This window comes from Lotus japonicus, chromosome 5, assembly GCF_012489685.1.
Source record: "Lotus japonicus ecotype B-129 chromosome 5, LjGifu_v1.2".
Lineage (NCBI taxonomy): Eukaryota > Viridiplantae > Streptophyta > Magnoliopsida > Fabales > Fabaceae > Lotus > Lotus japonicus.
Window position 1 is genome coordinate 16,324,715 of NC_080045.1, and position 15,538 is coordinate 16,340,252.

The 15,538-nt window shown below is 39.0% G+C and overlaps 1 protein-coding gene across 1 annotated transcript; it reads right to left on the minus strand.

Moving 5' to 3' along the window:
• Positions 1 to 4,512: 4,512 nt before the first annotated feature.
• Positions 4,513 to 6,092, minus strand: LOC130721171 (60S acidic ribosomal protein P2-2-like). The gene is made up of 4 exons (XM_057571916.1): positions 5,942 to 6,092; positions 5,778 to 5,869; positions 5,235 to 5,464; positions 4,513 to 4,705 (listed from the first exon to the last, which is right to left on the minus strand). The coding sequence occupies exons 2-4, from the start codon at positions 5,863 to 5,865 to the stop codon at positions 4,679 to 4,681; spliced, it is 345 nt and encodes a 114-aa protein (XP_057427899.1). The 5' UTR covers positions 5,866 to 5,869; positions 5,942 to 6,092; the 3' UTR covers positions 4,513 to 4,678.
• Between the last annotated feature and the right edge of the window lie 9,446 nt (positions 6,093 to 15,538).

Genomic DNA, 15,538 nt, shown 5'->3' on the forward strand with positions numbered 1-15,538 from the left:
TTTGGTTTGCATTTTATTTTTCAAATCTATTCTAAGTTTATTGCATTTGAAAGAAAAACGTTTTGATGTTAAAACTTCACTCGTGTATGATTTTTCCGCAATTGTTGTCATTGTTTTTATTTTTCCTAGGCTGAGGAAAAAAAAATGCTATAATTCCAAGGTTAGTGTGCTTTTCTGTTCAAAAAAAAAAAAGGTTAGTGTGCTTTTATCCATTGGTCACGTTTTCTTATAATCTTTGACCATATGTTGAGTTTTCTGTTAAATATATGACTTTCTGTTTGGAGAACTATTAGTTATAGAAAAGTTAAAAGTGTAATAGGACTTTTTAGATTTACAATATTTTGTTGGACAATTTCAAGAAGATTAGTTTGATTAATGAATCAGACTTTCTTACTTCCATCCGATTTTATGACAGTCTCATTTATCGTGGAAGATGAGATGTAGACCGAAATTCCAACATAGAATCAACAGGGACAAACGTATGCTTGAAAACCTACATGCTTTTTCTAAGACTCGATATCTTATAATATAAATTATATAACAAAATTATAACTTAAAGTATTATACGAGGTACCACACCCGAAAAAAAATATGGGTACCACAAAATTCACCTAATTATATTAGTACAAAGATATCCCAAAATCGAATTGGTATGTGTTTGGCCCATGGTTATGATATAGGTCTGATCTGACTTTTATTTACTGGTGTAGATTGTGTTTCTGGAACACAAATTTTGATACATGTAGAACAACATTAAATAAAGAAAATGATTGGACAATGATGTCGTAGGTAAATTATTGTCCTAATAGGTAGTAGGAAGTAGAAAAGTGTAAGTTTTTTTTTTATAAGCGTAGAAAAGTGTAAGTTAATGACAAATAATCTGAGAGAATAATTACAATATATCTCTTTCACACCAAAAAAATATCTCCACAAAAGTCTCCCTATGACCCTATCTGTTAGATGAAGATGAAACCTTCAAAGTATAAACAATTTATTGAGATATATTCATAGTTAACATCGTCAAATGTATTGTAAGATCAAACATATACCTTCATACTTGAACACTGAAGTTGTGTTTGTATTTCATAAAGTAAAAATCATCAATTATTGTATTGCTGGTATATTTTTAAGCAACTTCCTTTTCAACATAAAAATCATGTAGTTAGTGAAAAAACCAACTTCCATCTTGTTGGGCAACCTGGTTTTCATTAATTTCGTACTTGAAAAAGCATGTTTAGTAGTTGCTATTGATACAGGAAGAGTCAAAACAAGTTGTAACAATCTATTAAGTAAAGGATAAAGAATTGATTTTCCAGTCTCAACTAACTTTTGCCACAATTTACTAATAGTGGACAAATTCTGAAAATTGACATCTTTTAGCACATCAAATTCATAATGTTGCAGTTCATATGCTAATGGAATCTTTCTTGACCAGTAAAATCCAAAGGGTAGAATCTCTCAACAAGATTGCAAATATGCCCAACATCGAATGAATTCTTCAGATCTAAAGTTGTGCTCAATTTAAGAAACTCAGTTGTTTGCTCATTAAACATGCTATTCAATTCTTTCAACTAATAATCTATGACAGTATTATATACATCATCAATATGGTAATGGTGTTCTACTGTCACTAAATCCTTTTGATGACGATACCGGTTCATGTCATAAAAAGAAGGGCTCATGTTAGGAACTCCAATAGATTGACTATCACAAAAAGATCTAACATTTTGTAGAAGTGCATCAGAACCAAAATCTCTTAACTTTTGAATTAAGGTAAGTAACAATCAAAGTGTCTTTGACAAAGTTTGCCAGTGATTCCCAAAAGTTCTTTCATCAAATCGAGTAAGATGAAGCAAGTTTTTTTTTGTTCAAGTTCTTGAAGCAGCAAGAGCAAAATCAAAAGCAACACCCCGAAAAAACCCTTATGTTGAAGGCTTGAAGTAGGAGGTAGAAGCGAAATAAAAGCAACAATTCAAGTTCTTGTTTTTACAATGCGAATGAAATAAGATAAGTGATAAAAGATTAAAAAATTGTAAAGGTCCCACATAGTAAGAAACAGGAAAAAAAGGTGAGTTTTAGTTAAAAAAAAAAAGAAAAAATGGAAAAAGGGCCGAGCTATGGGTGCTATCCACTTGAGAAAATCTATGGCATGAGAATTCAAAATTATTTGCTAATAAAAGGTCTAAACTTAAGGGTGACTAAGCATATACAATACTCCCTCCGTTCCCATATATAAGTCACAATTAACTAATTATCTTAGATTAAGAAAGTAGTTAAAATCTAGTTAGAAAGCAATAAATTTGTAAAATTTCTAATTAATTTTCCTAAACTGCCCCCATTTAAAAGTTTAGCAATCCAATTAATTCTTCTCTTTATCTGAAAATTGTATTAATATCCCACTATCTCTAAAGTTGTACTACTCCATATAACAATGAGTCATTCAATATTGTTTTAATTGTACATTACTCCCTCCAACTTAAGTTTGAGTAGGCTAGGCGTAAAATCAGATATGAATTTATCATGTGAAATAAAACTCCCTCCAACACCAAAATTTTCATCCAAGCTTTGAAATGAAATTTTTATACTAAAAATTTTCCCATCAATTTTGTTTTTTTGGAACCAAAACAGTTCCTTCCAAGCCTTTTCACTAAAATTTTCACACTAAAATTTTTCCCACCAAATTTGTTTTTTGGGAACCAAAACAGTTTCAGCTTATATATTGATACTCTAATGTTAATGTGGGCTCCAAACAGTTTACTCCAAATGGAAATAGATATGAATTTGTTAGACTTATATTGAGAGCAACAACACCTCAATTCATCAATTTTTTCTAACTTTTCTTGTGCCAATTAATTGTCTCGGTCACCAAGTCAAAATGTTGTGAAAATTTGGATTAGTTTATGGAGTAATTAAATTTAGTGGTAAATGATAGTGGCATGGGGAATGATAAGCAGGAGTATATATAAGGGTAAATTTGGAAAACTGAATTTAATGCTTTCTAGATATCTAAAAAGTGACTTATATTTTGGAAATTTTTTTTTTCTCAAAATGTGACTTATATATGGGAACGGAAGGAGTAATACAAACCCCATTGTGTCTCCACCCCGCATAGGGACATGCTCGTCCTTAATTCTACACCCAGAAAGAGGGTGAGACGCTCGTGAGTACTAAGCTATTTCAGGAGAGTTCTTTGTGGTCCCATAGCCATGGAGCCACATCCCGGAGGTTTTTTTCTTGGTCCATAGCCAGAGAGCTTGAGGAGGAGACAAACACAAAGGGAGAGAAGGAGAGGAGGAAGAGAGGGTCATTGTAGATTGTGGGTTATATGTTGTCTTTTTGTATCTTTGGATCATTGTACCAGCGTTCAGCACATTACTTCCACTTTCTTTTCTTTCTTTGTGAGGGTCACAACATTACCTTATGTTTTTCCTTGCATTTTCTTCCTTGTAACTTCGCCCCTATGTTTTGATATGTTATGTTTTACTCTTACATGTTAACTATTTGTCTCGTATGAATGCGTATAATTGATTCTCTCATTGAGTAAAAGCAAAACACGATAAGTGAGGGCAAGAGAACATGAATAGCATTGACTGAACCACAAATGCTTAAATCATGAAAGAATTTTTATAATTTCTGCAAATATATATTTCGTATAAGATTAGTGAAGTATGAAAGAAAGGTGAGAGTAGAGGGTTGATTCAGGCCCCCACACTAGTGGAATAGCCAAGGTTAAAAGGCTTGTGTTTTTCTGAGTACTCTGAAACTGTGATTGTGTTTGTGCAATGTGTATGACATGACTCGGATTGTAGCCATAGCTAGACCTTATAAGTGAAACACTAATATCTATGTAACGGCGGGATAAGATGGCAGGGAGAAACAATCAGAATAGTGTTTTTACTTAATCAAGATGCAAGTACACAAGAGTAGCAAAGAGCACGTCAAGAGGCTAACCAGGTGGAAGGAGATTTTCATGGAATAGAAAAGTTCCTAAAGAATCCAACTGTAGGTGGGTATGACCCCTAATGACCATACAAGTGCATATCCTCCACAGCAAATCTATGATCAATCAATTGCTCGCGGACAACCAGAAAGTGACTTATCAGCTGATGCAAAAAGTAGAAAAGAGAAGTTGATTTCTCAATATGCTGTAAGATTGAGAAGTTAGCCCAATTCTATCCGCCTTATCAGGGTACTCAGGCCAATACATGAGTACATTATGTTTGAGAATAGCCTGAGATATGGCATTAAAGAAGCATTCAGAAACCAGGTTTTCCCTTTGTTTGTGGAAGAGGGTAGCATGTTTGAGGAAGGAATCTTAGGAATTCCAATTGACATAAGAGCTTCAAAAAGAAGAATAATAGAAGGAAAACTAGAATAGAGCATCGAGTGATATACTACTTTAGGTGTGAATTTTTTTAGCATATATATGTATTCATCTCTCTAGCTGCTACCCTTGAAATAACAAAAGAAATGACTAAGTGAAAACGTAAAATATGAAATAAACTCCATAAGGACCAAAATACCATCAAGAAACTAAATATCAAACCGAATCCATCCAATTTAGTTTAATCATGAAATTGAAATCTTACACACTACTCTTTAGAACAAAACTTAAGCTCAGCAGCTCTAGAGTTAATACAGAATATGTTCTGGACAAGTGCTGAATAGACTACACCAATTAATCAAAGAGACTGAAACCCATATCCTGCAACACAAAATAAAATGAAGGAAACACAAATCAGAATAATTTCAAATAAGATTTCCCAAATCCACCCATGCTTACAATTTGCACAAAAAACTAGAAAGCAAGACATTGCACATAATACTGCAAAAAATACAGGAAGGCAATTTGCAAGGTGCATTGACCCTACTAATATGATAATGTTTGATCTAAGATTAACACACTAGAAAGTTATAACCATTTCCTGCAGAAAATACGCATTTCTAATTGGAATGGAACACCAGCCAATCAAACAATTCTAGCACGAGCACATGTCTATTGGACACAACTAATCAAAATTCAAAGATGATCTTATAATAATTTGAATGCAAGTTTGAAGTTTTTTATTATGATTTTAATCTATTATAAGTTCTTGATTTGGATTTACTAAATAGACAATATGAGATTTGCTCCCAACCACAAGTTTAGAACCACTTCTAGCCCATAGAAATGCACAATTAAAACACACATATAATGATATGAAGCACCAAGGGATTAAATAGCAAAAACTTACATCATCAGATTCCTCTTTCTCCTCCACCTTTTCCTCTTTCTTTGCCTCAGCAGCTGCTGGGGCAGCAGCACCACCACCACCACCGGGAGCGGCAGCAACCACAATACCACCGCCACCAGCAGGCACAGATGCCAACTTTTCCTTTCCAGCTGCAATAACCTCAGCTAAATCTTTACCCTTGAGTTCAGACAAAAATGATGCAATCCTATCATCATCAGCATCACCTCCAACTGCACAACAACAAAATCAACACAATTTCTCAGTCAATTAAACTTCAAGCCAAGGAACTACCCATCAAGCATAATTTGTGAGACCCATGATGATACAATACAAATGACTAAATAAAATCAATCCATCAATTGGGTCAAGCAAAACACAACCTCTAGAGAAGCATAAGCATTCAAAAATCAAAACTCTAATTCAATTAACAGAAACACAACACATTCTAAGCTAAAACAAATTAATCACAAAAAAAGCTAACCCTAATTGATAGGAAACTCTCTAAGAAAAAGGGTGTTAATATAGTGATGGAAATGAATGTACCGGAGCCGATGATTTTCTTGATTTCGGCGGCGGAGGGGCTGTTGTTGCCTCCGAGCACGGCGAGCATGTAAGCAGCGATCACCTTCATCTTTCTGCAAAATCAACTGTCAGCAATATACACACACGAGAAGAAGAAGAAATGGGAGAAAGAGAGGGAGATGAACCTGAGGGAAAGGGTGTAGATCGAGAGAGAAAACGGCGACTGCAAGTGCACACTGAATAGCTCTTATGTCACTGTGATTTTCATTAGGGTTTGTTTTGGAGGATATTCAAGAATGGGTTCTTGGGCTTTGTTATTGGTACTTGGCCCATGTGGTATGGGCTCAGATATTTGGATGGGCCTTCAGTTTTGGAATGGAAGTCTTGGATTTCCATGGTTGCACACAATGACAATATTAAAATTGTAGGCTATGATTCTACTAGATTAGGAAAATTGTTACCAGTAGTATGTCCTTTTCATTTATGTATAAACTTAGGTGTTGTTACAGAACTGCCAAAATTATTTTGTAAGTTTGAAGAAGATGATTCTCGAAGGAGTATGTATTAGAGAAATGCCAAAATTTGCTTCTATTTACTGATAATACACCTACCTATGTAAAAAAAGATAACACACCTTAGATTGCTTGCCCTTAAAAAAATTATTAGTCATACATTTTTTAATTTTAAATAAATTTTACCATCCGGGGTTTGTTTAAATGATCAATGATAAAGTTTGGGTTAAATAATCAATTATCCTAAAATTTCTATATTTATTTTATTTATAAAAAAAATTTATTGGTGCATTGAGTTGTGAGTTAGTAACTCATATGGGTCATTTAGACCATCCCTTACCATAATATTTTCAATTAAAGAAGCAATGAAAACAAAAAAGTTACCGTCTAAGGGTTAAGTCCCCAAAATAGTTTTTTGGTTGGATTAATAATCTAGGATGGTTGCTTTGTTGTTTATTCCCCCTTTTTTGTAATTTTCCCCTTTGATCTTGGTAATTCGAATAATTCGACCCAATCTAACTGATTATAGTTGGGTTAGCTAGGTTGATTCAGGTTTGTAGCTGAGAATCATAAAAATTGATCCAACCCAACATGTTGTAGTTAGTTGTTGTAATAATTACTCAAGGAGTAATAATTACATAGTGTTCCAAAATGACAAGTGTGTTAATTTTGCATCGAATGGATTGGAATGAAGTCCCACATAGAAAGTGGAGCAACTTTCCAAAGCATTTATATATCATTAAATGCCAACCATTCAACAAAGAGACAAAGTGAGGATGTAGTGCTACATGTGCATGGTTTGGTGGTCCCAAGCTTTTATGTCACATGTTCCATTCACACCACCCCTCGCCGGTGTCGCCGGTAGATGTCCCAGTGGACAGATCAAACAACGAAGCTCTTTCTCGATGTCAAGAGCATAGATGACATCTTTCTTTCTGGTTTGCTTTGTAGTTAGGCCTCTTTGTTTGGTTACGGGTCTCTCCCCTCCCCTCAGAATGGTATCTGATTCAGGATAGCCTTTTGCCTGGCCGGTTTCCCAACCTCTTCCCACGCCCGGAGGCTTTTAGCTTCTTTCTCTTTACTTTAGTAGCTCGTGCTGATCTGGCTCAGCGAGGCCTTGATCCATATATCATTGAAAAAGGGTAGCTCACCCAACCGGAAAGCACCCCGTAAAGGCTGCTAGGGCTAGGGAGAAAACATACGAAGAATCGAAGGAAGAACTCCCAATGGAAGGGTAGAAATCTTAGCTATACAGCAAAGCAACTACTCTTCCATAATGATGGGAAGAGAGTGAAGAACAAACTCAAGTCAAACACACTCTTATGTTTCAATTAGGACTGTCCCGGGCAAGGATGTGAGCCGGTTGCCCTTTTCTGTAGACACTGATATGGAACCGAAGACTGACTGTGTGGTCACTGAATCTGAACTATAACCAACCGGCAAGGACGAACCAGAGAGATGAGCCTGATTACATTCAATAGAAGCCCAATGGAAAGAAGTCCCTTGACCTGATAGATAATGCTTTATCTTTGTTTCATAATGGTATAGAGATCCCGTGTTGAGAAACTGACTCCGTCAGAGCTATAGTGAGAATCATAGTTGATACCATTATCACATAGTGTTTCTTTTTTTTTTTCTACATTATGAAGTTTGAGTGGGTCAAAGGATGATAGGGGAAAGAGAATGCCCAAAAGATGAGCATGGGCAGGTGCCCAGCCACTGGGAAATGAAAATGAATCCAATTCAGATGCCAGTTTCGGGCCATAAGCCTTTTCGTCGGAAATCGGATTCGAGACTGATTCCAGAGTCATAGACATCTGCAAAGGCATCAAGCTAGTCTGTCCTTTCCGCTAATTGCTTCACGAACTGCCTTAGGAAGAGTCAAAGCTAGGCAACGATTCCATCTGGTCTAGTGACTTAGATTCCCAGGCTATCAGCCTACTCATTTGGCATGGGCCTACTACTTCTATTGACTTGGATTCCTTTTCTATTGCTTCTCTCGCTTCCTATGGAGTCAAAAAGGCTGTAAATCAGGCTACTTTTGACTGCCATATGAATGCACACCCAAGGGAAAGAGCTTCCAATCTTGTTGCTACTCTTCCATAAATGGTAGTTCAATAGATGCTTCGTCACTTCCATTCTACTACGTAAGGGGAAAGTCACATCTATGGGAATCTCGCTACGAAGGAGCACATCTCAATCTGTCTATTCCAATCTATGTTCTTGCATCTCCGATCTAGCTACGGAGATTGATGGTAGGTACTCTGACTTCTTCTTCTTTTTCTTTTTAGCCTGACATGCATTTCAGGACACTTGATTATTTGCAGTTTGGTGTAATGGGTAGGTAATCCTAGATGTTTCCTGAAACTCCTGATTACCAGTTAGTTATGGCCGAGATAGAAAGCTTTTTTAATCCGCAATAGAGGACCAAGCCATAGCTTTCTAGGCGTTCATACACTCAAGCAAGCCCTTTCTATTAACCATTGGGCTCGGGAATGGGGTGCCGCATTTTTCTTTTAAGAGGGGGCTTTGGTAGTCAACTGTTAAGGCTCTTTGTCTTTCATACGCTAGGTTGAGGGACGTAGTGGATAGAAGACTTGAGTAGCTAAATTGAATGAGGGGCTATCTCAAAAAGGCGTTAAATGCTGCTTTGAAGGTCGATGGTTGTTTTCGGCGATGTTATGACTGTAGCTTCCGTCCCGTCTGGGTGGTGCCTTTTCTCACGAAGAAAGGAGAATGGAATTTCTTACCACCCCTCGATCAGCTAATAGGGGGCACGGATCGTTAGCTCCTGCACACACACGTGGTACTGACTTGGCCTAACCGAGACTATTCCTCGAAGAGTGGTGATCCGCTTAAACAAAGAGGTTGGGGAATATACCTATCAGTTGACTTAGATCGAAGATGAAAATGAGTAGGAAGTAGGAATAATGCATGCTTATTAAGCATATTTCTTTTTTGACGTGCCGTCATGGATTTATTTTCTGTTTTGTATCTAGGTGAATAACCCTGGATTTTGGCGCCTGTAAAGGCGTGTGTCGCACCATTTCTAGTTTTATCCCCTCAGTTGGCGCATGTCTGTTCTGTTTGTAACCCGTACCATTACAGCTCTTCAGTCACCTAATGGTATAGATTTCAACCATGACATCGGTACGAGCCAGACAGCATTAATATTTAGTTGGATCGCTACCATGTGGGGGGGTTCGATACAATACAAAACACCCATGTTATTTGCTGTAGGGTTCATCTTTTTGTTCACCATAGGAGGACTCACTGGAATAGTCCCAGCAAATTCTGGGCTAGACATTGCTCTACATGATACTTATTATGTGGTTGCACATTTCCATTATGTACTTTCTATGGGAGCCGTTTTTGCTTTATTTGCAGGATTTCACTATTGGGTGGGTAAAATCTTTGGTCGGACATACCCTGAAACTTTAGGTCAAATCCATTTTGGATCACTTTTTTCGGGGTTAATCTGACCCTCTTTCCCATGCATTTCTTAGGGCTTTCGGGTATGCTGGATGGAATGAAGGCTCGTTGGTCTTGGTTTCGATTCCAGAGATCGAGATTCGAATTAGCTTTTTTTGAACTAAAAAGAAAGTGAGGTGAGTGAGATGAGGAGTGAAGAGATTCGGGTTAGCCAAGTACCATCCATTTAGCTATCGGACGATGTGATCGTCCGCCCATTATTTATTCTTCACCCCGCTTCCGGTCTTCCCACATGCAACTGGTATGCGGTAAGACAAGTCTTCATTCTACGTGGGTTAGAATATGCTCTTCCTTATGTTAGCAAGAAGGAGATCTTTCGGAAGATCAGATAGAATGCCCTCTTCAGTTTGAAAGTTAATCATATCATAATCATAGAGTGGAAGAATGGCATGCGACAGTAAGAAAAAATGAACTTAAACCGTTAATTTACGAGCAGGGAATAGGCCTTATCCAGTGGGATCTCTTGGGTATTCCAACCAAGTACTAAAGAACCGGCGGTTATTCGGCATCTTCAAGCGAGTGAGTGGCCTTTAGAAGACGAGAAGGTTTAGAATCCTATTGTTACAATACCCATTGTTGTTGGAATATCCGTCTATCCTCCTGAGGAGATAAGGGTCCAATGGTTTACCACGGCCTAACAAGACTTCTATCTAAGGGCATAGACCGTTTAGTGAACATCGCTAAGAGCCTCCGAATGCGAGGCGATTGTCGATGTGGCAGCGAAGAAATAGTCCGATAACCGAAACCACCTATCCTACAAAGGGTTGAAAACCGCTTGATAGTACCGGTCATATGGATCTCCATCAACATGGGAGTTTTCCGAGGGAATGAGGATCAATGTATGGTCGAACCAAGCTTCCTTCTCTCTCTTGCTTCCCCACCTGTGACTGAAGCTTCCACATGATCTTTTCCTATCTGAGTAGACCGAAAATTCTACTTTTTGGAAGGGACATTAAAAAGGTAGCTTTCTCCCTGGAACCTTGGTCGATCAGTCGTTCAATCCTTTCCTCTTGATCAAATGCATTTCTAAAGATTCTCACAACACAATGGACTCCCCTACTGCACTGGGACGGACCCAGACCCCCTACCGAAAGGGCTATGTACTGTTCTTTATATCAAGCGATAGCTTTCAAGTGCCCGAACCCCATCTGGATGATCTTCCCTTGATCAATGAGTGAGAAAGCATGTAAGACCCAAGTTTTTAAGCTTAGAATAAGTGGAAGAGATTTCCATTTACGATTAGGCTTGATGTATTGTGAAAGGAAACCTGAACAAGAGTTTACCAAATGAAATAAATTTATGAAGGAGAAAGTTCAGGAAAAGTCAAAGGATCGTATCGAAGTCGATAAAAGTTATAGCACGATCGTTTTACGCTTAAACCTAGGTCAGAAACCCTAGTATATAGCTAATTTTCACTTTTAGGCACGATGGAAGTTAATTCCAAAAATCTTCAGAGAAATGTTAGAACTTCTCTTTTTCCATATATCACAATCGTTTCGAGGCGAAACTCTAGAATCTACGAACGTCCGATTCCAATCATCGGAAGTTTGCCGAAACCGAATCCCTGGTATTTCAAAACCCTAGAATCACCCGACTATGGGGACTTTATCTATTCAGAGCTTCAAATGAATATTCTACACGCGTACACCCATTTCTCTTGATGATTTCAATCTTTCTTCAGAAGGAAGCTTTCTATTCCGACATTCGATGCAAAAAGCAACTTATCGGGTAAAATAGTTTTATACCGACTATGCATTAGTTGCCAAAAATATAAGGAGACCTCATTTTAGTTTTGGAATTCTTTCGCCAAAACCTATCTTAGAATTCACGGAGAATGACGCCGGAAAAATCAGATTCGCGAAACTTTCATTTTCCCGCGTTTTGCCAACCTCTATATATAGCAAAGAAAGGAAGAAAAATCAAAACAAACTACCCAAAACCCACCCAAAGGCCGCGAGTTTGAGAGGAGAGGAGGAGGAGAAGATTTTGTTCAATCCTTGCTTGATCGTCGATCAATCAGTTGCTGCTTCAAGGTTTCGAGGTATAGTCGCTAATCCTTACCTCTGATCGCTTTTTCCATAGCTTTTCTGTAGACTTTTCTGAGCTGATAGTTTATGGGTTTTTGCAAAACTATCCCGAATCTTTCATTTCTGATTCTAAACCTCTTCTATATGTGCCCAAGATCACTTCTGCCGGATTAGATTTTCCGTTATGTCGCCGGAATTCCGCCGGAATCAATTTTAGCCTTAAATACCCATTTTTGGAGTTTTTGAGGTAAAGCTTCAACCTTTAGGCTGAAAACTATCGCCTTAGCTTAGTGTTAGTAGGATTAGTTGTCATAAACGTCGTTAGTAACGTCCCTGCAAAATTTGGTTTTTGGGATTTCAGTTTTGAAATTTCTAAGTTAAAAATCATGACCAAAATACCCCTGCGACAGTTTTTGATCCGATAATTTTTCCGAGTTCAGAATACCCTTAGTTACGGCTTATGAAAGCATAGGAACCAAGTTTGATCGAAGAAAAATCGAACCCCACAATTAACCAAAGTGGCCGAGCCCTATAGGGGAGGAGGAGGAAAATTTCCTTTTCCGAAAACTTGTCTTTCGCGCTAGATTATCGTACCTTAGAGTATAGATTACTTCGAGTAACCTTAGTAAGTATCGATAACTTAGTTTTCGATAGATTCTGATAGTATTTCTGTGGTTTTGCTCTAAAGGTGATTTTGAGGAATTCCCAGAGGAGCAAGCCTTTGATTGTGAACAAGTGTTAGGAGATCGTTGTAACACCCCGATTTCGGTGGCGTCACTTTAGTAACCAAAAGAAAATACTTTAAGCGGAAAAACGTGAATTATTTTTTTTCGACAATATAACTAAAGACAGAAAGCAATAAAACTCCCCAACAAAAGATAAAAGGAACTACTATACAACTATATATACATGCCTCGTGTCGGGTGACAGAAAAGAGTAACGCCCGAAGGCAATATGTACAGTCCAAAATAAAGATACTGTGTCCGCAACACTAACCTACAAAAACTGAGAGCAAGTTGGCCCAGCGGCCTAAGAAAAGACCCCCTAAATCCAACCAGCTCTCTGTGATCTCCATAGGAAACCACACAAAAGCTACCGGTAGGAAAACTACCCTGTCCCCAAAACGGAAGCATGACGGTCAGAGCATCGACACAACTCCTACACTATCCCTACCCGAGGAGCCCACACTAGCACTCGATCCTACATGCTAGCGCGGTCGTCATCCGAATCTGCATCCAGGACGACTAGGTCGACGTACTCAACACTGCCCTCTCTGTCCACCCTAATGCGCTCCCGCACTGGACTCTCGGGCTCGGGGCCCGGAACGAGATCCGCAACGACAGCAGCAGCAGTAGACGGACTAGACTCCGTCGAAGCCCCACCTACTGGCAACTCCTCAGAAGGGTCCTCATCATCTGAAGGAGATGGTGGCGGTGGAGGTACTCCCAAGCCGGGTCCACAGTGTACTCCTGGAGGCAGGTTGAAGCTCACTATGTGCCTCCTCATCACTCCCTCCGTCAAGCGTCCGAATCGATCGACACGGTCCTCCATGATCCGACCGGTGTAGGTCGCACGGTGGCCCTCGGGATCGACCACCCATGCACCTGGGTCGTCTTGGTCAAGCATCTCGTACCTGGTCCCCCCTGACGGGCTGACCATGGTAAACCAATCCCCCATACTCATCTGACAAATGGCGTAGTCCGCCCAAACACACACAGCAGACGCGAGGGTCAACTCCAAAGAATTATATAATTAATAAAACCAGATATAATTATAGGATAATAGATACTAGCCTCTCAGGCTTATAAGTTTTGGGATAGCTTCCTAGGGTTGCATGTATCACAATAAATATAAAGAGCCATAAAAACAAGTAGCATGCCTCAAAAATAGGATAAACAGTTACCAATCACACTCAGCAACTAAGTTAGCATGTATGTTGCATGAAATGCAATGCTGGGTAACAAAATGCATTCCGGAAGAAGGATGGACATCAACGAGACGGCCCTAACACCAGCCACGGTGGGTACCTTCCTGCTCGCGTGTCTCTTACACCACACAAAAGTAGTCAGATCAGCAGTGAACCCGTAGGTCTGCCATTCCGTCTGCTACTGAGGACCACCGTAGTGTCCTAAATATGGAAATCCGGGTCTTATGACCATTTTGGAATCCACCGAGGTCCGGTATCACGCCGTGTATTAACCTCAAAATGAGTGCATGAATGCAAGTGATTAGCCAAACAACGTCTCCGACCTCACCCGACACGTCGCCACGTGTTCTAGATTAACTTAGAGTCTCTAAAAGAATACCCTAAGGTAAATGTCGATTCTGCGACAAAATACAATTAATCATAAACAAAAGAGTGCAGCCACTCACGACAACTCTTCGAGTCATCAATGCTCTCACGAAGTCTCACGCTTCTGTGGAGTCTCACACATTCACAAAGTCTCACGCTTCAGTGAAGTTTTATGCTTTCACAAGGTCTCACGCCTCAGTGAATTTACACACTTGCACGAAGTCTCACGCTTCAATGAAGTTTCATGCTGTTCACGAGGTCTCACGCCTCAGTGAAGATCCATGCTTTCCACAAGGTCTCACGCCTCAGTGGAGTATCACGCATTCACAAGGTCTCACACCTCCGTGAAGCTTCTCGGCTCATCCCTTGGATGGCTAAACAAACTGCTCCCAGAGCGAATGAGTATCAACATACCCAAAACTCGAAATCTTCCCAACACTTGGATCCGACGACACTTCTCATTTTCCAAAACTAAACTTCAATCCAAAGCTTGCATCCGAGATTGTTATCTTTATTTAAAGGTTTAGAGGTTGTTTAATATCTTATGAATTTCTTTATAAAAATAGCTCTTTTTAGTCTTAACGTATTCCCTATGAGTTCAAAGTTCCCATAAACCCAAGTAATTTCCTGAGAAGGTCTCGATCCATTGGAGCATGACAAGGTCCGAACTCCGTTCGTCCTTTTTTAAAACTCTCTCAAAATCTCATAAAAATTCGGCATGACCTGCCCGCAATCCTCACTTTTCAGAATCTCAGGTACAAGTGTAATAGCATCATTGAAACAGCTCAACCAAAAGACATAAACAGCATATTCCAACACATCCTAAGTTAACCATGTAGCACATAGCATGTGAATCATTTAGCACACAATATCATGGCATCAAGTACTCAACAAGTTCGGCCGAAGCCTCAGAAATCATTTCAGACATTTAGCAATTAGGTGCATAACACATAAATCAAGTCGAATTTCATCGACACCTAAAGCATTATCTAGTAATTCAGAGAGTAGCCCTCACCGGTGGGTCTTCCAGCTTCCTCCTCCAAATGTTCTTCAAGCTCTTCTCCTTGGTTTCTTGGAATCTCCTCAAACGAACCTTAAGCAAAAATCACAGAAATCAACACCAAGAGTCAGAAACTCAGCAATCAAAAAGTCCTAGGGTTACACAGTACACTACTACCTCCGTGGTACGACAATCTAACGCGTTAAGACAAGTTTTCGAAAAATCGGATTCTCCTCCCCCCTTGATATAGCTCTCGGCCACTTTCCTTAATTGGGAGGGTCGATTTTTCTTCGATCAAACTTGGTTCCTAGGTTAACATAAGCCGTAACTAAGACGGTTCTAGGCTCGGAAAAATTTTCGGATCGAAAACTGATATAGGGGTAGTTTGGTCATTATTTTTAGTTCAGAATTTCAAAATTGGATTTTTGAAAAACAAATTGGATGGGGACGTCCACAAC

Bases quoted from the DNA above. Each gene is read 5' to 3' on its own strand.
- LOC130721171 (XM_057571916.1), bottom strand. From the start codon at position 5,865: ATGAAGGTGATCGCTGCTTACATGCTCGCCGTGCTCGGAGGCAACAAC. The intron at 5,465-5,777 runs GTACATTCATTT...GTTGTTGTGCAG, and splicing joins CAAGAAAATCATCGGCTCCG to TTGGAGGTGATGCTGATGAT. The intron at 4,706-5,234 runs GTAAGTTTTTGC...TTTGTGTTGCAG, and splicing joins AGAAAGAGGAATCTGATGAT to GATATGGGTTTCAGTCTCTT.